This window comes from Melanotaenia boesemani, chromosome 2 (assembly GCF_017639745.1).
Source record: "Melanotaenia boesemani isolate fMelBoe1 chromosome 2, fMelBoe1.pri, whole genome shotgun sequence".
Taxonomy (NCBI): domain Eukaryota; kingdom Metazoa; phylum Chordata; class Actinopteri; order Atheriniformes; family Melanotaeniidae; genus Melanotaenia; species Melanotaenia boesemani.
In genome coordinates this window covers 28,385,039-28,408,572 of record NC_055683.1, presented here as the reverse complement: position 1 = coordinate 28,408,572, position 23,534 = coordinate 28,385,039, and the positions used below count along the sequence as shown (strand labels likewise).

Sequence of the window (23,534 nt, the reverse complement as noted above, 5' to 3'; positions counted from 1 at the left end):
CATCCCATCATCCAATAGGAATCTAGTCTGAGTGACGAGGGCGGGACTTCTGTGTGAACGCAGACAGCAGGTAGAGGTGTGGTGTGACTTTTGCTACAGGTGCATCAGACATACAGGTGAATGCCCAAGCTGTCAGCCTTTGACAGGTTTAATCAAATAGTTAGAAGCAAAGAGGAAATACAGAAGGTTGATGTATAACCGTAAAATTAAGCTTTATTCTTTGATTGGCTGTATACACATTAATTTAAGTGTGAAAAAAATATAGATTGGGGCAATCTATATTGTAGAATTGTGATGTGTTCAATATATTTAACTGAATAAATCACACCAATGCATCCATGTCTTAAAGTGGCAGCATTGCTTTGTGAATATTTTCTTTTTCTTACTGTGGGCTTATGAGTCTTTTTCCTAAAAATGGATAAAGATCCACAGGTTTAATTCAACATCTTTTGAAAGTCTAACATGTAAAAATTGTGCACCCATCACATTCAATTTTTCACATTAAATTTAATTCAATAACATTTTCATACCAAAATGTAATGTAAATTATGTTTATTACAATATTCTCAATTACCCATCTACATGCAAACTAGGTGCTGCAGATTTCTATATAAATATTTTAAGGCAAGCTGCAGTATGCAAAAACTGCTGCCAGATAATAGCATTATATAAGGCAAGGAGGAAATTAAAGGTTTACTTGCCTCTCATCATCATGACTTAGGACAGTTTCTTTTGAGTTATTAGATTTACATTTCCTACTATAACTCTGGAAACGAGTGCCTCATCACATGATGCTCCACGTTGTAAGTTCTCCAGAACACCACACAGTAACTTTGTAAGACAATTACCTCTCAGCTATTTTAATCTAATTTATGAAAGAAACCATTATCTCCTTGTCAGTACTTTTATCCACCAGTGTTAAGTTTGGCATTTATGATGTGATAGTAATGAGCATATACATCACACAATTTAAACCTATATATCAAATATAAAAGACTTGAATGCTTGGCTTTCATCAGAAGTTTACTTTAAAAAGATAATCTGTGTGACTTTTATTCTAAAGCAGTGTCATGTGTAAATGTTTAAACAAATGGAACAAATGAATTTGTAAACCAAGGGAAGAAAGTTTCCATGATTTGGATGCACAAGTTTATCACATCTGCTGGTGTATTCACAAACAGTGGCAGAGAATCAGCCACATTTTTATATCAATAATACACACAAACATAATGATCACTGACCAAAGCAAGCCTGCAATTATTACAAAACCAGCTAGTAGGTTTTTTTTCTTCCAAATGTACTCAACCTGTTGATGACAACTACTACTAAGTGACTGTACTTGTAACATATCAAAACTGACCTTAGTCTGGAGGATATAAAACTTTGGAAACTCTAGGCTTTTCAAGCCAACCACCTACTTGTGAAACTTAAGCCAAAAATGTGAGGCTTAAATGGTCAACTTCACTTTGAAATGATTGCTCCCTGCTGAAGAAACTAAGCTCCACCCATATGTTTTGTTGGGCAGAGCTGCCCATCAGAGAAAGTATCTGAAAATATTTGTACATTTACTTTGCTTTATAGAAAATTGCTGCAAAACAAAGTCAACATCACACTTAAGTTAAAGCTATGTCATAGATTAGTATTTCAGATGTAAAACAAAAATGTTTGATGGAACAGATGCCGTGAGAGTCATACTTGAAAAAGACTGACACCATGTGGCCAAAACATGTATGTGCTTATTTACTGAACTACAAAAATCTATAGGTTTTACATCGTTCTAAAAAAAAGGATAGAACAAAAACATATTCAGTTTAAAGATGCATCTACTGAAAGGTGAAAAAAGAAATCAAAAGCCTGCGTTTGAGCAAAATTGTGAGTCATCCTTCAATCATCTTTAAGGCCTCCAAAGACAGCCGTCGGGACACTCTTCTGCTCGAGCTGGACCTCTGTGAAGATCAAGAATATAATATAAATGATTGCCTTAATATGAGCAAAACATGTTTGTACAAATGTTTAAGCAAAGTATTTGTCCTAATTCTAATATCTTTGATTCTCACCCTCAGGTCCTTGGTCTTCATCATCATTTTCCTCATCATCATCATCTATGTTGATCTCATCAGGATTGGCTTGTTTAGAAAGCTCAGCCAACTGACTGCGAGAAGTGTCACTCCTGCAGCTCAACAAGGGGGATAAGTTCAGATTAATAAAAGCCATCATTTTCCTTATATATTGTTTTAAGTAAGTAACCAATGATTAATATACCTAACAAAGAGAATCTTCTCCTTGGGTTTGGGTTTGTCCTGCTCAGCCTCTGCAGCGAGTTGCTGCGCTTTCTGCTCCAACATCTTCATGTCATCGAGTCCCATCTGACCTGGAGCAAGATCTGACACTGACAGGATTATAGGAGGGTTAGATGTTGCAGCACCAACTGCATAAAAAAGTTCTATCACTATTTCTTCTGTAGTGATGAGTATCATGCTGTATACTGGAGACAAAAATGGAACACCCATAGCTATGTCATTCCCTTAATATCCCATACTGCCCACTAGCACCACAATCCAACTTTTCTCCACCACCAGTATGGCAAAGGTAAAAGTAAAGGAAAATATTACTGAGGCAAATATATCCCAAATTCAACAACAACAACAAAAAAAAAATCTTGATGTGTTCAGGGCACTGCAGGTAAAGAGAAAAAGATATGCCTTCTTGATTTCGAGGGAACGTTTTCTGTGAGTTAGACAAAATTAACTCACCAGTCCCTGTGGAGCTTGTTGTAGCCTTCAGCATTTGAGAGGACATAAAATTGACCTGGGTGTTGTAGGTAGCCTGTACACTGCGTTTGATCCTCAGCATCTCTCTAATAGTATCCTCGTTTCCATGGCGGATCTCAAATTCTTTCCAGGTCTGCCAGAAATTAGCTGTCACCTAAAAGTTCAGAAATACATTAAAAGACACAATTAAAAGAGTTCACATCTTTCCTAAAAGAAAAAAATGCAACACTTTGTTAAAGAAAAAGTAAGGGAGGCAGTTTCTTACCCTTGGATCACAGATCTGGGAACAGTAGGAGTAGATCGCTCTGGCGCGATCGATCTCACCCAGTTTACTCTCCATGTCAGAGAAACGAAGACACATGTCCCTTGCATGCTCATCAGGAAGGACCTGGATGAATACATATGATAACACCACAGTTTAGCCATTTTGGAATTAAATAAAAAGCATTTAAATAAAAAATAAAAAATAAAAAAACTGAACTAAAAAAATGCTACCGTACCTCAATGGCCTTTTGATAAATGGCTCTGGTATATGTAACGCCATAAATTTCAGCTGCTCTTTTGATGTAGATATTGAACATATGAAGTCTCTCTTCTGTTTCCACTGCCTGTGTTGCTCTTTCATAGACAGCCATGGCATGTCGCGCCAAGCCATACTCTTCCTCCAGCTTGGCATACAACAGATAAATGGCTGAAAAGAAAAGCAAAATGTTTCAATGCATTTAATAATTTCAGACAACAGCAAAAGCAAAACGAAATATACAAAAGTTGTTTGTGAAATTCTATCAAAGCTAATTACTCTTTGCAAACTTGGCAGGGCAACCATCCAGGGCTTGTTCAAATAAATCTCTGGCTCTCTCCAGCTTTTTGCCCCCGTAACGATCAATGAACTTGGTGAGGTAAGTGTTCCAGATGTCATAAACATTAGGCCACCTAAAAAGAGCAATACCTCGCTCATATGCCTGAAAAGAAATTAGCATAGACATTAAAAAAAATATTCTAAAGATTGTAATTTAAAAGTGAACATTTCATACAGAACTGAGTTCTGTAAATGTGGGCTAACCTAATCAGTAGGAGTGTAACTACACATTGATCTGCCTGATGCATTGATTCAATGATAGATAGAGGACAGATTAATCATTTGTAAGACATTTTTAAGAAAGAACATGAACTGTCTAAATTACTTTGTTTTAGCAACAAAAACTTTTTCCTTTAAACTGATTTTTATAAAATGCTGATACTGAAAGGGGTGGTCTGTAACTACAATAAGACAGTACTAACGTGGTTATTAGACTTTTAATAGGAGCAATGTTTACTCTATGTCCTGCTTTAATGTATTCAATCTATTCTATTTTGTTCTACATTATGTGAAAATTTAAAAGATCGATATACAGAATGTGGCAGTATTGACCTGATCGTATTAAATGAGCACCTAAAATCTTTTCATATCGTTCACTGGCTCATGAATCAAAATTTTATTGAGACTAAATGTGTGATATTAGCAAACCACAATGTCCACTGAATATATATAATTTTGCTTCGTGACCAAACCTGTGATTTACACCCCAAGAAATAAGTGGCATATTATTACTTTAAAGCTTTCCTCAAAGTAGTTGTGCTCTTCTAGGAACATGGCATAATTGATGATGATCTGTGGAGTGGCGATGCGGAGATCAATGATGCGGTCATATACTGCTTTTGTAGACTGTGAAGAAAAAAAAAAAACAAATGAGGAAGAATTAAACTAAATAACATACTTGAATCTGAGTTTACTTGCCATTTAACCTATGCAAACTGTACATATTTGACCATCATTACATCCAACATGTAATAAACATACCTGGAAGGTGCCAAGACTTTCCTCCAGGTCAGCCAGCATAGACCAGACCTTCAAGGACTTGTAGACTCTGTTTTGGACAGGTTCAGATGCATCAAAGTACTCTGCTTTCTTGGATGGGATGGCTGTAGCTTTCTATAATAAATAATTAACATATACATAAATTTAATACTGTATCCACAATATTTGCAGTCACACAACACATCCAGGATTTAGCAGTTTAATCGATTTCATTAGGTTTGCTACTGTAGCAGCATGTTCTCAACCCAGCCACTAGATGCTCCCAAATGTCTACTGTAAATGGTGCAACCATGTGCTCCTCTTCTGTCTTTCAGTTTGTGACCTGGATTTTAATCTCAGCACAACATATTAAAGAATTTCTCAATTCTCTACAATGATCAGTACGAAGGAGATGAAGTCTTTGACACCTAAGATGTAGGTGATGCAGAAGCGTGAAGCATCACGTCATGATGTAAACTCAATTAAACATTACTACATTACTTCCCACAAACATTTATAATATGACGGTTATCATACACAGCTCTGTGCCAGATATCATATTCAAACAGCATTATTTTTAAATGACAGCTCTGAAACAAAGATGTTTTAAATCTTTCAATGTCATTGTCTAAACTATCTATTTCCATCTCTTCCTCACTATAACTAATAGTATTTCACTGACTGCAGCTAGAATTCTGTTAAGATATAAGAGTGTGTTACCCTCAGGATGCGTAGTGCCTGTTCATAGTTCTCATGGCGAAGCTCCATCTCACCATATTCACACCACACTGCAGCAAGGTCATCCACCTGCTTATAGTTCACCTTGGTAGCCTTCTCAAAGATCGTCCTGGCCTAAAGACAGCGAATACAAGGCAAATTAAAGAATTTTTAAAAATCTGATCTGAAGTTTAACGGCTCTATATAACCCTTGGAGAAAGATCTTCAGTAACTTACATCATCCAGCTGCTCATTGTCTTCATAGAATTTAGCAAAGGACACCCACAGAAAGTGAGGCTTTCCAGTGGCCTTCATTGGATCCACAGTCTGTACTGCCTCTGTGTATGTATTGATGATCTGCAGAGAATGATTTGAGCATGTATAGAGTAATAATGAGCTAGAATAAGACTGTGTTAACCAAGTGTTTTTTTTTTTTTTGTTTTGTTTTTTTATTTAGGTGCATACAAGCCTTAAAACTCACCTGCCGTGGATTCCCCTCATACAGCTTTACTCGCTTGTGCCACTCATGGACATTATGGGGGTTTTGTCTCAGCAGAACACTGTTCAGAAGAAGGGGCCGCCGGGCTATTAGTTGTTCAAAGCGTGCCAGTCTAAGCTCCAGGTCTACGTCATCTATGAATGTAGGGTGGCAAAGTATGGTATGAATAACAAGATGGGTGTTAAGCAAGGTATTATAATCAGTGTTGAAGAATCAACACAAACCTTCCTCATCTTGCCCCATCTCTGCAGTTGTTTCCATCTTGGCAGCAATCATGCTTTCCTCAAACTGGGCATAACTATCAAACACCTGTGTGAAATCCCTTACTGTTACCACTGTGAGGATGGCCTCCTCATACACGTCACGTGCCTGAGAAAACCAAGGCACCAAGATCAAGAGTTAATCAAACATGCACATTGTACATTCATGCAAACATAACTGAGCCAAACTGAACATAAAGCAGACAAATACCTTCTACTAATTTCTTTCTACCAGTTAAGAGACTTATGCATAAAATGGAATCTATAAAGAGGAGACATACTTTCTCAAAGTGTCCACTCCTGATGTAATAGTCAGCCATAGAGCACCAAAGTTTTCCGAGTTGATCTGTGAAACGTGTAAGACCTCCTCGTATGATCGCTCCAACATTTAGAGAGGTCACCTTATCAGGATTCTGGGAAATCAGGTCGCACAGCTCATGCCAGAGCTGAACAAGAAATACAGATAATTAAACATTCACATTGACCTTAAAAGAAAAGGACTTGATATAAAGTATTCTATATGAGATTCAAATCTTACTTGATAGTTAGATTTGCCCTCTTTGGACACAAAACTTTCATCATTTACAATAGCTGCTAGTCGCACAGCTGCTTCATCCAAGCGGCCAGCAGCCCGCAAGTAGTCTATGTACTCCTCGGCATTCTCTGGAGAAAGCTACAAGGTATAAAAAAAAAAAAGACATTTTGGTGTATGTAGATAATTTTTCACTTTAATTTCTAAAATATACCCAATAGACAAATTTCCTTTTAAACAATGTTGTTAGGAACATAAAGAAATCTGTTTTTTTTTCTTTATGTCCTTAATCAGCTTCGAGATTCACATTGTATGTTTATAAAGCACTTTGGATAAGGGCTAAACATCCTTGTAAGTCGTTGATTTTGCTAAAGAATCTAAAAATAATGTTTACAGAATGAGGTATATTCAGATTTAGCATACTACCCAGCAATATATATTAAAGTTTTCATATAGAATGTTAAATCTGGTTAATTCGTGGCATCTTGACTGACAGCTGCATTATGGAACTGGGTTATTCTCTATGTTCTTACCTTAAGGTACCTGCGGTACACCCGGATGGCTGTTTCAGGCAGGGGCAGGTTGCGGACAAAGCGGAGATACAAAGGCCAGATTCGTGGGTGCTGAGTTACAGGAAGAGCTCTGAGAGCACGATCAAATGTCCGCCGACTCCTTGTCATCTTGCACTGAGACACAAGGAACTGGCAGTAATCAAGCCATATTCTAGGCATCTAGTTAAAAGGAAGGAAGTGTAGATTAGTTTCAAGTACATCTCCCACAGCGGTGTGTCTTTTCTTTTATATATATATATATATATATATATATATATATATATATATGTATATATATATACATATATATATATATATATATATGATGTACTTATTCTTCTGTAAATTTCTTTCACATTAAGTCAGAATTACCTTATGCATGAATACCAGCGCCCTCTCATGACAATTGTTGACTTCCTCGTAGGTTGGTTCAGTGATACATTTTCCTTTGACTTGCTTCCGCCTCTCTCGCAGATAATTGTACCACAATTTATAGCTGTAAACACAGATTAAATTATTACTTAGACTTCTACATAAACAGGAAAAAAACAAAGTTCTTGACAAATGACTCTCCATCTGGATATATGTAGCCATTTTTTTTACCAAAAGCACAATAGTGCTAGTCAGATTTCAACCAAAGATAATGTTTGGTAAATGTCCCAGCTTAAATACGAAGTCAATATATTAAAGCATATCCTGGGGCACACTCACAAAATATGAAAAGAAGCTATGTCAAAAACTTCTATCAGATGTATAAAACTGTTTGCAGGTCTGATCCTGTATACCTTTCCTTTACAAATCCCAGTAAAAGTGAAACTGAGTACATGTGTATGAGGCACAAACCCCATCATGGGTCCTACCATAAATGACTAAGACAAAGACTATAATCCTAGAACATGTTGTCCAATCAATGGGAAATCCTGCTGCAAAGAACTTCTGTGAGATCAAAATGCCGAACAGAAATGCACACAATCCTCTAGACAGGGAACAAGAAAAATTTATGTAGTGGCCGAGAGTCAGCCTGGTGCTTAAAATAGCAAGCTCAGAAAAACTTAAGAGTTGCTGATAGTAAACAGACTTTCAGAAGAATAACTCTTAAATAATCTGAAAGGTTCATGTACCAGTGATCAACTACGGCCAATAAATCGGTCGATTTCTGAGCAGTGTCCTCTACAGTGGAAGAAAAGCCTTTGTCTGAAAAAACATGTGCCATTATGCTTATTTCAATATAATTACATACATTTTATCATTTTGACTGTACATTATAAAATTATCCACAAGATCATTTATACTGACATTTTCAGCCTGCATTCACCAACTTGTCAGAGGGGTTTCAACACTAGAGAGATGGATGTGTTCACTTCACCCTCTGTGCGTCATTTATGCCTCTAAGCCTTAACAACTGTGGAGTCTTGACATACCATAATATGTCAATGACATATTATCTAAAGTAGCTGTCCAGTTTACTGGCGATTGTGATGGTGGTATAGAAGGAATGGCAGCTGTGGTAAATTGTTGTCAGTAAGTTTTCATTCTGCGAAATAACTTCTGGATTATGATGTTATGTTATATTATGTTATGTTATGGAGAAAACTGCATTTGTCTTCAGGACTAAGTAACTACATTGGAAATTATTATCTTGTTTTTTTCTGACTTTGACATAAAGGTTAATCTCCCTAAATAATCAAAGTAATAATTCAACTCCTTATAAAATTATTATTTTACAGACAAACCCCAGTAAGGGGAGAGAAAACTTGCTTTTGAAGATTAACAGAAACAACTGTTTTAACTAACCTGAACACAGTTTTTATATCTTGCACGATGTTATTAATCGATAGAGCTGCAGGTATCCATAGCCATCTACATCATAGTTCAATATCCAGTCATAGTAACTTCCCGGTGTTACTTACCTGCCAGGCAACTCCTTCAGAGCTCGCTCATATATCATGTTGAGAATGGATTTCGATCCATTTTGTTTGAATTCAATGTAACGCATCCAGCACTTCACGGAGTAAGGATTCCTGATAATCTCCTCCTCATAAGGCAGATCATCGTCCTCCTAATAGGAGAGTCGTACAGAAAACACGTCAGTTAAGGTTAACGGCTAACATTTTAGCGCAATAATGTAGCACTAATGACTTTATCAATTAATATTTTCAACAAGGCTAGATCCTGGTGAAAAAGGGTCCAGTCAGTCAGTTACGTTTAAAAGAGTAGGTTTGATCGTATATATATAAACCCAAGATTAAAGGCTTGATAATTATAACTTTAACAGACTAGGCTAGCAGTTTGAGAAAAATGCACTAGCTAGCTAACAGTTACAATAAAGCACTATTAAATAAATATATACTTCAAAGCTTAACTTACAAAGATAACATCAGTTTTTCCACTCAAGGTGGGCATGTTTTTCTAGAGAAAAATTACGCTAGCAGTTAAAAGTAATACGAAATTTAACAAGCTAAACTAGCTTGTAGAATTCTAGCGTGTGGTTCTCTGTAGACTTCCGGTGATTTTGCCACAGACTACGCATGCGCGACGGAAAACTACAACCCAGACAAGATTTGTAGTTCTGAAGTGTAAGTGAAAAAGCTCCGTTTTATTTATTACACAAACTATTGTCAAATGTTTTTTAAGTTTTTTACTCTTATATCATATATTTTAACACATGTCACCACTCCCCGTGGCACATTAACCATTTTCCTCCTTCCATATATATATATATATATATATATATATATATATATATATATATATATATATATATATATATGAAAAAATCTTTTTTCATTAGGTTGAAGCAGCAGTTGATAATTTCGTCCCCCACTTCCAACAAGTCCAAGTATAACATGTTATGAGCGACAAAAATCTTTTCTTAAGACTCTTAGACAACATGAACCTCAATGTAGTTAAAATACATTTTGCATTTCCTGTTTAGTGATAAATAGATGCCTGATATGAAGAAGTCCTAATAAACTCACAAAAAAGTAATGCTGTAACAGAGACAGTCTCAAAAATAAGTTCTACACATAAAGGTATTTCAAGGCTGCACAATTGGTTAGACTTTTTTTCTTTTACATAAATGATTTTTTTTTTAAATTATTGTCTGTTTGTGTTTTAGATCTAAATGTTGTTCTTAGTGAAGGAGTGTTTAAGCAAACCTCAGAGTCTTATGGACTTGAGACATAAATAGTTGTAGTTTAGGAAATGGGGAAATAATCCTGCACTCAATATCTACAAACCCGAGGTGGCTGTTGTGATAGCATAAATTTTTATATAAAGTCATGAAAAATATTCCAATCTTTTTCAAGATTTAAAGTTACAAATGCATATACTTACACATTTGTTTAAAAGGCATAACATAGGTGAATAAGTTAGAAACAAAGTTATCATGCTGGTGTTAAAGGGTTGAATTTAGTTGTCTCACTTTCTTATGGAAAGAACTTATCTGAATCTTGTATATATAAAAATGTCTTGTGTAAATCATTGTTAATCTCTCTGAAAGGCATTTGGGCAGTCATCCGATATTTTCAGGATAAAGTAGATAATTTCATTCAGGACTTGTGCCAGTAATGGATCTAAACCAGAGTCACATAGTTTTTCAAGGACACTTAGCTTCCAAAACAGCAACAACATCCATTGAATCAAATCTAGCATGAGGATAAAGATCTCTGATGGCCAACTGTGACTTATTATAGGTCTTATCTCAGCCTGGTTGGCAAAAATTGTATGCCTTTTAAAGCAAAGTGTAATACGGCTTGAACTTTATGGAAAGGGCCTTACATTCAGTTTTATTAAAGGGAACACGAGATGTGCCAGTGCTTTGCAACTATATACCAGTGCCACTTGGGGGCTTCTCCAAAGTGAATTTCCATATTTGGCTATGGACATGTTTAATTGCATGGGCAAGAATTGCATGGGTAAGAAGAAATTATTTCTCATTACAAAATTATCAAATCTTTTTTTTCCCAAGTTAGAATCTAATCTAATTTGTTTGTGTGAATTGTTTTCTGGAGCAAATTAAATTGTTTCAAATCCACAAATGCTTTGCACAGCATCTATTTTGGGACATACTTTGAACATTATCATCACACTTGTATTTTATGACCAGAAGTCCAAAGCTTCTTGATGGACTGTCTTGGATGAGGTCACTAATACTAAACAGTATGCATCCCTAACTAGTAGATGTTTGTAGGGGATCTTAGGTTACATTAACTTCTTTAACTATTATTTGTTATATTCTTAAAAAGAAAAGGCCATAAAACTAAGATTTACTGCAAAATATTTTAAATATGGACAACCTCTGACACTTAATATAGATGACATTTGGCTTTTATTTTACTAAGGGCAAAGAATTTATGGGTTCAAAAGAAGAGGTTTGAATATTTCAGTTGATTCCTAATTTGATTTTAAAGGCTGTATCATTCATAAGATATGATATGCAATGATGCAGTTTAAATCATTTATATTAAAAAATACATATAATTATCTTATGTAATCTTACAACATGTTTTGTCCATAACTGCTTGAATATTTAATAATATTTTAGATTTTTTGTGCAATTACTTTTTTCAGCAGATAATAAATGTTATATATAAAAAAAAATAGCCGACTAAACCTTTAATGTCACACGATGGGTTATGAGATGACAGGGATGCTTGACCAAATCGAGTGGCAGACTGCTGCTGACCAGGCAGTTCTAGTCTCTATAAAAGCAGCAGCCTCAGACTTCCCTGAGAACTGACAGGCATCCCAGACAGGTTAGTGTGTTGATTTTGCTTTATCCTTTTTAGATTAATTTTATTAGTCTTTTTATTTGCATGACATGCTTATGTTTTATTAATGAAATAACAGGCCTGAGTAATTATTTTCTTGCAACAACTTAGTGTTTACTTTAACAATTATTTACACTGAGTCTGCAACTAATAGTTTTGAAAGATTAAATGATTTAGAATAATTTGAGATGCCTTGAAAACACTGTTCATAGTTGTATTTGTACATGTATAACTGTAAAAGAGAGTATAAAAGATAACATGACTTTGGAAGTTTGTTAAAATTACTGCTGTTAGAGTTTTTGTTCCTTTCAGTGATTATACCAATCTTTGTTTAAAAGCATCTTCAGTCATCACATACTTAGGCCACTCAGTTGGGGTAAACTGAGGTAAGGGATGGTCTGCAACAACTCACTCCCATGATATTTAGATATGAGGAATATTAGCATTTATTCAAATTATATCACAATGAAATTTGCTCTTTGTTATTTAAACTCTTTTTTCTAGACTCGATTAAAGTGCCAAAATGAGCACAGACGCTGAGATGGAGCAGTATGGCCTTGCGGCCGTATACCTCCGCAAGCCAGAGAGAGAGAGGATTGAGGCTCAGAACACTCCTTTTGATGCCAAAACAGACATCTTTGTGGCTGTTCCTGATGAAATGTATCTGAAGGGTAAACTGGTGAAGAAGGAGGGTGGCAAAGCCACAGTTGATGCAGATGGAGGAAAGGTAGGGGAAATTGTGTTTCATTATACTGCCTTTATTCTTTGTTACATTGTTCTTATAAATATCTACTCATTATTTATTTTTATAATTGTTGAAATATTGTATTTCTAATTCAAAAACACATTTTTTGTTTAGACTGTCACTGTGAAAGAGGATGACATCCATCCTCGGAACCCTCCAAAGTTTGACAAAATTGAGGACATGGCCATGATGACCCACCTCAACGAGCCCTGCGTGTTGTATAACCTCAAAGAGCGCTTTGCATCATGGATGATCTATGTAAGATTTTACCTTATCATAAAAATGAAAATAAAACAAAGAACAAACAAACAAACAAAGAAAATGTTGTCTTTTTTTACAGATTGAGCCACAATAAAAAATAAGAAATGTCAGATATAGACTATGATGTTTGATCTGATTTAACCTTTCTTTTCAGACCTACTCTGGCCTGTTCTGTGTCGTTGTGAATCCCTACAAGTGGCTCCCAGTGTATGATGCTCAGGTTGTTGTGGCGTACAGAGGCAAAAAGAGGATTGAGGCTCCACCCCACATCTTCTCCATCTCTGACAATGCCTATCAGTTCATGCTCACTGGTGCGATATTCTACTTTGAGAGAAAAACATGTCAACTTATATCACATGACGTACAAAAGAAAATCATAATTTAATCTAATAACAACAAACATTTCTTTGTTTCAGATCGTGAGAACCAGTCCATCCTTATCACGTGAGTGTAGTAATGAGTATGTTTATGGTACATTTAGAGATATATTATTATAAAAGAATATCTCTGTATTTCCCTAGTGGAGAATCTGGTGCAGGGAAGACTGTCAACACCAAGCGTGTCATCCAGTACTTTGCAATAGTTGCAATGACTACGTCAAAGAAGGCAGAGCCAGTAGCTGGCAAAATGCAGGTATGCATGCTTTCTCTGAAATAAAGGATCAGACATTTAACTTCTTTTGAAATGTCCAGAATACAACGATATGTCAAATGTATTTTATAGGGTTCACTGGAAGATCAAATCATCGCAGCCAACCCTCTGCTGGAAGCTTACGGTAACGCCAAGACTGTGAGGAATGACAACTCCTCTCGTTTTGTAAGTGGTGAGAAGACAGACATAAAACAACTTTTTTTTAAAGATATTTTTTAAGAATCTCATCAACTTTAATGTGGTATGTTTAGGGTAAATTTATCAGGATTCATTTTGGAACCTCTGGAAAACTGGCCTCAGCAGATATTGAAACATGTAAGTCAGATTCCACTTGTTATTCAGTGGCTCAGTGGCTTGAATTTACACTAAAATATATCAACAAACTTTAGATCATTTAAGGAGGCACTTGACACAGATGAAACATACAATTTATTGACAATGATTTGCTGAATTTAGATCTGCTGGAGAAGTCTCGCGTCACCTTCCAATTGTCTGCTGAGAGGAGCTACCACATCTTCTATCAGCTGATGACAGGCCACAAGCCTGAGCTCCTGGGTATATATGACTAGACAATATGAACATAGTACTTAAATAAAACTAAAAATACTATTATGTATATTACAACTGCTTCTTCCAATCATCTGCAGAGGCTCTTCTGATCACGACCAACCCCTATGACTACCCAATGATCAGTCAGGGTGAAGTAACTGTCAAAAGCATCAATGACATAGAGGAGTTCATTGCAACAGATGTAAAACAACATTTCTGTAATTGGTTGATTTTTATTCTTAACACTAGAGAGATGTGTAAATATTTTTTTTCTATTCTGTACAGACTGCCATTGACATCCTGGGATTCACTGCTGAGGAGAAAGTAGCCATCTACAAGCTGACTGGTGCTGCGATGCATCATGGTAACATGAAATTCAAGCAGAAGCAGCGTGAGGAGCAGGCTGAGCCTGACGGCACTGAGGGTATTTCTGTTAAAAATCTACATGGAAGTTAATTTAATCGATTTTAAGGTTCTTTTAGTTGTTTATAAATGTCTTAATGGTCTTGGACCTTCTTATTTATCAGACTTGCTTTTAGATTATGAACCCTCACGGCCCCTGAGATCCTCTGGTATTGGTCTCTTAGTTGTTACCAAAATCAGGACCAAGTCTTATGGAGAGGCCTTGTTCCACCACTACGAGTCTTGACTGTGGAACAGCTTGCCAGAAAATCTCAGGCTGCAGAGACTATTGCTGTTTTTAAAAACAGCTCAAGACCTTTCTTTTTAGCTTAGCTTTTAGCTGAATTTTATTTGATTTTGTTTAGATTTTCACTTTTTAAATCATATATCTTGTATGTGTGTGAGTTTGTGTGCGATTGTATGTGAACTACTATGAGGTGTGTTTTAATTTTTTATATACTTTGGTGTGTGAAGGCTTTTAAACTTTAGTTTTTAATATGCATAATTTGTTTTTATTATGTAAAACACTTTGTGTTGCTTTGTGCATGAAAATTACTCTATAAATAAAATTAATTTGATTTGATTTAATTTATTTAAGTATGAAAGTGTAGCATACTGTTTAACTAAACACCTCTCAGTGGTAACTAAAGGTCTTTCTTTCAATCAGTGGCTGATAAAATCGCTTACCTCTTGGGCCTGAACTCAGCTGACATGCTGAAAGCTCTTTGCTACCCAAGGGTCAAGGTCGGAAATGAGATGGTCACCAAAGGTCAGACCGTCCCACAGGTAATTAAAGAAACACTATTAAAAATATCTATATTTGTAAGATGCGGGTTTGTTCATGAATATAATGGTAATACAATATATTTTCTTCTAGGTCAACAATGCTGTCATGGCTCTGTGCAAGTCTGTCTATGAGAAAATGTTCTTGTGGATGGTCATTCGTATCAATGAGATGTTGGACACAAAACAAGCAAGATCATTCTTCATTGGAGTGTTGGATATTGCTGGATTTGAGATCTTTGATGTGAGTTCAAGAAATATATTGTGCTCTTAAAAATCCACATAATTTTGGCATGAAATTAACCCACTCAATGTAATTACAGTTCAACAGCTTGGAGCAGCTCTGCATCAACTTCACTAATGAGAAACTGCAACAGTTCTTCAACCACCACATGTTTGTCCTGGAGCAAGAAGAGTACAAGAAAGAAGGCATTGAATGGGAGTTTATTGACTTCGGTATGGACTTGGCAGCTTGCATTGAGCTTATTGAGAAGGTAAATAGCTGCTCTTTTCGAAAAGATTTCAGGATTTTTGTTAAATATTCATGCAAATGTGTTTTACTATGTTTTTCATTTTAATTCTCACATGAAATATCAATTCATTTTAGCCAATGGGTATCTTTTCCATCCTTGAAGAGGAGTGCATGTTCCCCAAGGCCTCTGACACAACTTTCAAGAACAAGCTGCATGATCAGCATCTGGGCAAAACCAAGGCCTTTGAGAAGCCAAAGCCTGCAAAGGGCAAAGCTGAAGCTCACTTCTCCCTGGTTCACTATGCCGGCACAGTGGACTACAATATCACTGGCTGGCTGGACAAGAACAAGGACCCACTGAACGACTCAGTTGTTCAGCTCTACCAGAAGTCCTCAAACAAACTGCTTTGCTTACTGTATGCATCTCATGCTTCAACTGAAGGTACATAAGCAAGCAGATTAATGGATTAATGGATGGACACTGCAGACACATATGTAGATTCCAACTTCAGTTCAATCCAACTTTATTTGAAATGCACTTTAAAAACAACCTGGGAGTGAAATAGTCCAAGTTGGCCTAAATGCTGTACACAGCATTCTGGCCCTACCTTTTCTTATACAAAGGTAAAACATTGACTTTGTCTTATTTTTTATTAGAATTTATGCTTTCCAATGGTTCAAGATATTGAGCCACATGGTTAATAAACTTTATTTAATAATTTTCAAGTATCTAAGCAGTTAGTGCACTTCAGGATGACACAACATGGTATAATTTTGTACTTCCAAGTATAAAACTCCATTTGATATGTCTCTGTGTCTGACAGGTCTGAAACCACTGCATGTGTTAGGTATAATAAGGGTATTATTAAATTGAGTGTTCAAGACTATGACAGTTGAGCAGATTTGCTTTATTCAGTCTCATAAATTAAATTGATTGTTTTTGCTAACAGAGGCTAGTGGTGGCAAGAAGGGTGGTAAGAAGAAGGGTGGTTCTTTCCAAACTGTGTCTGCACTATTCAGGGTATGACAACTCACAGTATTTTATTTTTTAAAGACAACTGTACAGATACCATTTAAATAATAACTTTAGATCTTGTTGATCCACAGGAGAACTTGGGCAAGCTGATGACCAACTTGAGGAGCACGCATCCTCACTTTGTGCGTTGCCTGATTCCCAATGAATCAAAGACCCCAGGTACAAAGCTCACACTTGTGCATTTTTTCAACTTAATTTAAAAAAAGTTATGAAAATAATGATTTCCAACTTTCAGGTCTTATGGAGAACTTCTTGGTCATCCATCAGCTGAGGTGTAACGGTGTGCTGGAGGGCATCAGAATCTGCAGAAAGGGCTTCCCCAGCAGAATCCTCTACGGTGACTTCAAGCAGAGGTGACACCAGATTTCATTAAAGATGCATTTTAGAGTTCAAGAAAAATAATGAATTAAAACATCATAATTATCCCTCACAGATACAAAGTATTGAATGCCAGTGTCATCCCTGAGGGACAGTTTATTGACAACAAGAAAGCTTCAGAGAAGCTGCTGGGCTCCATTGATGTTGACCACACTCAGTACAAGTTTGGACACACAAAGGTACTTTTCAGCAGGATAATGCAAAGCACTGATCATAGATATGCTACTAAATGTATAATGACAAGGGTTTCATTCTACTTGACAAATTAGGTGTTCTTCAAAGCTGGTCTGCTGGGTACCCTTGAGGAGATGAGAGATGAGAAACTGGCTGAGCTGGTAACCATGACTCAGGCTCTCTGCAGAGGATATGTCATGAGGAAGGAGTTTGTGAAGATGATGGAGCGGAGGTGGGATCATTGTAAAATAAACGTGAATTTCTCTGAGAGTTTTGACTTAGTTTTTCATGGTAAACATAAGTCAGATGGAGTTTCAATGTTTAACTACTTCAGCTGTTGATCATTTATATCCAATTTCATTAAAATAACTGCATTGGAATATGTCATAATGGGAAAAAAACAACCAACTCTTGTAGAGAATCCATCTTCACCATCCAGTACAACATCCGCTCATTCATGAATGTGAAGAACTGGCCATGGATGAACCTATACTTCAAGATCAAGCCTCTTCTGAAGAGTGCTGAGACTGAGAAGGAGCTGCAGCAGATGAAGGAAAACTATGACAAGATGAAAACTGATCTGGCTACTGCTCTGGCAAAGAAGAAGGAACTGGAGGAGAAAATGGTTTCCCTGCTGCAGGAGAAGAATGACCTGCAACTCCAAGTGGCTGCTGTAAGTGGGAAACAGCAGATATAAGTTAACATCTACAGTTCAGTGACTGAGAAAAGCTGCTCATATTTTCATGTGAATGTTTGCAATATAAAGATGGAACATATTCATTGTTTGAAATAATATGTGCTACACTTCAAATCTTGACCATTACACATAGATGCCATGTGGACTAATTGTTGAACAAATACCTTAAATGAAACAAAAACAAAAAAATCCTAATTTCTAAACTATTTGCCGTTTAACTGTAGGAGACTGACAATCTCTCAGATGCTGAGGAAAGGTGTGAGGGACTCATTAAGAGCAAGATCCAGCTCGAGGCCAAACTCAAAGAGACATCTGAGAGACTGGAGGATGAAGAGGAAGTCAATGCTGAGCTGACTGCCAAGAAGAGGAAGCTGGAGGATGAATGCTCTGAGCTGAAGAAGGATATCGATGACCTGGAGCTCACCTTGGCTAAAGTGGAGAAGGAAAAACATGCCACTGAAAACAAGGTTCAAATCAGTTAAACAGATGCAAATCGAGGGGGAAAGATGAACATGTTTTTTCAGATATTAAGCTGTTATGTTGGCTTTAAATATGCTCTTCATGCAATGCTTAGGTGAAAAACTTGACAGAGGAGATGGCATCTCAAGATGAGTCCATTGCCAAGTTAACCAAGGAGAAGAAAGCCCTCCAAGAGGCTCATCAGCAAACACTGGATGATCTCCAGGCAGAGGAAGACAAAGTCAATACTCTGACTAAGGCCAAGACTAAGCTGGAACAGCAAGTGGACGATGTAAGAAAATATGTGTTTTCAAGTTTTTAAGTAAGAACAGTTTTAGTCCTCAAATAACTTAACAAACAAATGTTTATTAAGCTTGAAGGCTCACTGGAGCAAGAGAAGAAGCTCCGTATGGACCTTGAGAGAGCCAAGAGGAAGCTTGAAGGAGATCTGAAACTGGCCCAGGAATCCATCATGGATCTGGAAAATGACAAGCAGCAATCTGACGAGAAAATCAAGAAGTATGTTTTACAGTTTAGTCATTGAATATGTACCTAAATTCCCAATAAATAACAAACCAAGATTAACTTTTGCTTCCCACAAATAGGAAGGACTTTGAAATCAGTCAGCTCCTCAGCAAGATTGAGGATGAACAGTCTCTTGGTGCTCAGCTTCAGAAGAAGATCAAGGAGCTCCAGGTGAAACAGATCAAATCCATTCAAACGGAACACTATTCAGTATTACTAAACACATGTTACAGTACAAGTTCTAAGTAATAAGTCCTCATCTTTTTACTTTTGTAAACTTAAATTCAGGCTCGTATTGAGGAGCTGGAAGAGGAGATTGAGGCTGAGAGGGCCGCTCGGGCTAAGGTAGAGAAGCAGAGAGCTGATCTCTCCAGGGAGCTTGAGGAGATCAGTGAGAGGCTTGAGGAGGCTGGTGGAGCAACAGCCGCTCAGATTGAAATGAACAAGAAGCGTGAGGCCGAGTTCCAGAAGCTGCGCCGAGACCTTGAAGAATCCACCCTGCAGCATGAAGCTACTGCAGCAGCTCTCCGCAAGAAGCAGGCCGACAGCGTTGCAGAGCTGGGAGAGCAGATCGACAACCTCCAGCGTGTCAAACAAAAGCTGGAGAAGGAGAAGAGCGAGTACAAGATGGAGATTGATGATCTCTCCAGCAACATGGAGGGTGTTGCCAAAGCTAAAGTGTGTCTTTGGTTTTCTGATGAATATAAACTCTGACTTGTTTCACACATCTACAGCAACAACCTGTTTTGTTTTGTGAATTTAGGGCAACTTGGAGAAAATGTGCAGAACTCTTGAGGACCAGCTGAGTGAGCTCAAAGCCAAAAATGATGAGAATGTTCGCCAGCTAAATGACATTAATGCACAGAGAGCAAGACTCCAGACAGAGAACGGTGAGTGACATATCAAAGGAAACTGTTGTGTTTGTGGGTTCATCAGTTTCTAACATTTTGATTTGATTCATCATTCTCCAGGTGAGTTTTCACGCCAGCTTGAAGAGAAAGAAGCCTTGGTTTCTCAGCTGACTAGGGGCAAACAGGCTTTCACTCAGCAGATTGAGGAGCTCAAGAGACACATTGAGGAGGAAGTGAAGGTAATATGATACCCTACACATCTGTATCCAAAAGATTATTTTTTTTCTCAAGAAATTTAAGCAATTAGTCTTTCCAATCCAATCTTCATAACTTTAGTTCAGTAAAATTGTTTTAATCCTTCACAGGCCAAGAACGCCCTGGCCCATGGTGTTCAATCATCCCGCCACGACTGTGATCTGCTCAGAGAGCAGTTTGAGGAGGAGCAGGAGGCCAAGGCTGAGCTGCAGAGAGGAATGTCCAAGGCCAACAGTGAGGTGGCTCAATGGAGAAGCAAATATGAGACTGATGCTATTCAGCGCACTGAGGAGCTGGAGGACGCCAAGTGAGTCACGTTCTTATCTAAATTGCTTACTTTTCAGTTGTTTTCTCTTGACCAATTACAGTACTTGTTAACTACAGGAAAAAGCTTGCCCAGCGCCTGCAGGAGGCTGAGGAATCCATTGAGGCTGTGAACTCCAAGTGTGCCTCTTTGGAGAAGACCAAGCAGAGGCTGCAGGGTGAGGTGGAGGACCTCATGATTGATGTGGAGAGAGCTAACGCTCTGGCTGCCAACCTTGACAAGAAGCAGAGGAACTTTGATAAGGTAAAATGCTAACATGAATAATATATATGCTAGAAAATTAGTAATGAAAAACACAAACATTATGAACTATTATTCCAACCTATACAACTGTAGGTCCTGGCAGAATGGAAACAGAAGTATGAAGAGGGTCAGGCAGAGCTGGAAGGAGCCCAAAAGGAGGCTCGCTCTCTCAGCACTGAGCTGTTCAAGATGAAGAACTCCTATGAGGAGGCTCTGGATCACCTGGAGACCATGAAGAGAGAGAACAAGAACCTGCAGCGTATGTCAAATTACAAATAATTGTTGAAAATATAACTCTGAACCTGAAAGAGTCTCATTTTTCAAAATATCCTGCTTTAATTTTTACTAAGGAAATCATTCTACTTATTATGTATAAGATCTATTAATATATTTTCCTTTAATTTAATAGATAATAGTTGATTTCTACTTTAAACCAGTTCTCGTATATGTGTTTTGTTTTTAATTATTCTACCTGCAGAGGAGATCTCAGATCTGACTGAACAAATTGGTGAGACTGGAAAGAGCATCCACGAGCTGGAAAAAGCCAAAAAGACTGTGGAGACTGAGAAGTCTGAAATTCAGTCTGCTTTGGAGGAAGCTGAGGTATGCAAATATTGAGTCGACACAGTCATATGTACATCATCCAGCAGGCTAGTCAGTTGACGTTTAGAAGAAATAATAATCTAATTTTTACTGCTGAAATATATTCAAGAGCACTCTGGAGCACGAGGAGGCCAAGATTCTTCGTGTTCAGCTTGAGCTCAACCAGGTCAAAGGAGAGATTGACAGGAAGCTGGCTGAGAAGGATGAAGAGATGGAGCAGTTCAAGAGAAACAGTCAGAGGGTGATTGACTCCATGCAGAGCACTCTAGATGCTGAGGTCAGGAGCAGGAATGAAGCCCTGAGAGTCAAGAAGAAGATGGAGGGAGACCTGAATGAAATGGAGATTCAGCTGAGCCATGCCAACAGGCAGGCTGCTGAGGCCCAGAAACAACTGAGGAATGTCCAGGGACAGCTCAAGGTCAGTTTGCTAAAACACAAAATAAAAATAGTTTAAGAGCAAAGATGATTGAGGTGAAGTGATATTTTGTTGGTAGGATGCCCAACTGCACCTTGATGATGCTATCAGAGGACAGGAAGACATGAAGGAGCAGGTTGCCATGGTGGAGCGCAGGAATGGTCTGATGGTGGCTGAGATTGAGGAGCTGAGAGCTGCTCTGGAACAGACAGAGAGAGCACGCAAAGTGGCTGAACAGGAGCTGGTTGACGCTAGTGAGCGTGTTGGACTGCTTCACTCTCAGGTTGGTTTTCAATCATTTCTTTTCCAAAATGCTGATAACATGGCAAACATAAGACATATTAAACAGATTGTGGCTACTTTTTAATCTTCAGAACACCAGCCTTATTAACACCAAGAAGAAGCTGGAGGCTGACCTTGTCCAGGTTCAGGGTGAGGTGGATGATGCTGTTCAGGAAGCAAGAAATGCTGAGGAGAAAGCCAAAAAGGCCATCACTGATGTGAGCCTGATTTTCTCATTAAAATGCTATTTCATAAAAATATTATTGTTGATTGCAGAGACATTCAAACTTTTGTCTTGAAACTGCCCATAATTTCAGGCTGCCATGATGGCTGAGGAGCTAAAGAAGGAGCAGGACACCAGCGCTCACCTGGAGAGGATGAAGAAGAACCTGGAGGTCACAGTCAAGGACCTGCAGCACCGTCTGGATGAGGCTGAGAATCTCGCCATGAAGGGTGGCAAGAAGCAGCTCCAGAAACTGGAGTCCAGGGTATGAACATTGTATTTTGTGGTCAAAGTTCATAACATAAAAATGTGAAATTTCCACTTTTTTTAAACCAAAATATTGAATTATTTATCATTTTGAAAAAGGTGCGTGAGCTGGAGTCTGAAGTTGAAAATGAGCAGAGACGTGGAGCTGATGCTGTTAAAGGAGTTCGCAAATATGAGAGGAGAGTCAAGGAGCTGACCTACCAGGTAAATATGTCTACTTAAAGTAGTCCTTATTTTAGAAAATAATTTTTTCTATACTTCCTGTGTAACAATCTATTTCTCCAGACTGAGGAAGACAAGAAGAATGTAAACAGGCTTCAGGATCTGGTGGACAAGCTGCAGCTCAAAGTCAAGGCTTACAAGAGACAAGCTGAGGAGGCGGTAAGAGAAATGCTTTGACATCTTATATGGGATCGCAGCACCAATCAGAAATACATACAGAAAGCTTCCTGATATAGTATGTAAAAACATGAACCTATACATTAAATATTTTACAGGAGGAGCAGGCCAACTCCCACATGTCCAGGCTCAGGAAGGTCCAGCATGAGCTGGAAGAAGCTCAGGAGCGTGCTGACATTGCTGAGTCTCAGGTCAACAAGCTCAGAGCCAAGAGCAGAGACACTGGAAGGGTAAAATTATTTAATTCTTTAAGATGTGTTTTGCTTGTAGACTCTATGAGCTCCAATAATTTCGTGAAGTTTGCAAACATTTCTTTCTTATCTTTTCATGATTCCTGATTACTTTCCCCCTCTTTATTTTTCTTTAGTCGGATTCGGCAGAGTAAGAATCATCATTCAGTTGCTGTTTTCAACAGAGTTCATAAAATATGAACTAATGGTTTGGAATACTTAACATTACAATAAAGATGATAACTGCTGCAGCTTTGCTGACCCTTGTCCTTTTATTTTTGATGACAGATTCAGTAGGACTATTACTCGTGGCATTCAATTAAATGATGTGACTGGTACTATAATCCAAACAAGTGTGGTTCATCTAACC

The 23,534-nt window shown here is 37.6% G+C and overlaps 2 protein-coding genes across 2 annotated transcripts; one reads left to right on the top strand and one right to left on the bottom strand.

The window, feature by feature from the left end:
* Positions 1–1,035: 1,035 nt before the first annotated feature.
* Positions 1,036–9,677, bottom strand: xab2 (XPA binding protein 2). Its single transcript, XM_042005272.1, has 19 exons — positions 9,535–9,677; positions 9,078–9,226; positions 7,540–7,663; positions 7,150–7,347; positions 6,623–6,757; positions 6,366–6,530; positions 6,049–6,193; positions 5,807–5,958; positions 5,563–5,682; positions 5,329–5,460; positions 4,612–4,743; positions 4,363–4,476; positions 3,571–3,733; positions 3,272–3,462; positions 3,037–3,159; positions 2,754–2,925; positions 2,263–2,389; positions 2,058–2,170; positions 1,036–1,946 (listed from the first exon to the last, which is right to left on the bottom strand). The coding sequence occupies exons 1-19, from the start codon at positions 9,568–9,570 to the stop codon at positions 1,885–1,887; spliced, it is 2,553 nt and encodes an 850-aa protein (XP_041861206.1). The 5' UTR covers positions 9,571–9,677; the 3' UTR covers positions 1,036–1,884.
* A 2,600-nt stretch (positions 9,678–12,277) lies between these two features.
* Positions 12,278–23,428, top strand: LOC121652290 (myosin heavy chain, fast skeletal muscle-like). Its single transcript, XM_042004999.1, has 40 exons — positions 12,278–12,325; positions 12,444–12,666; positions 12,799–12,942; positions 13,100–13,256; positions 13,362–13,389; positions 13,467–13,578; positions 13,669–13,761; positions 13,848–13,911; positions 14,053–14,151; positions 14,244–14,347; positions 14,431–14,569; positions 15,215–15,333; positions 15,425–15,574; positions 15,654–15,824; positions 15,938–16,244; positions 16,753–16,823; positions 16,910–16,997; positions 17,074–17,191; positions 17,272–17,395; positions 17,486–17,622; positions 17,808–18,063; positions 18,312–18,554; positions 18,662–18,838; positions 18,920–19,065; positions 19,152–19,242; positions 19,360–19,749; positions 19,835–19,961; positions 20,043–20,161; positions 20,288–20,484; positions 20,562–20,745; positions 20,839–21,004; positions 21,224–21,348; positions 21,458–21,766; positions 21,843–22,046; positions 22,138–22,263; positions 22,363–22,533; positions 22,635–22,739; positions 22,821–22,916; positions 23,033–23,164; positions 23,302–23,428. The coding sequence occupies exons 2-40, from the start codon at positions 12,463–12,465 to the stop codon at positions 23,317–23,319; spliced, it is 5,811 nt and encodes a 1,936-aa protein (XP_041860933.1). The 5' UTR covers positions 12,278–12,325; positions 12,444–12,462; the 3' UTR covers positions 23,320–23,428.
* The last annotated feature ends 106 nt before the right edge of the window (positions 23,429–23,534 follow it).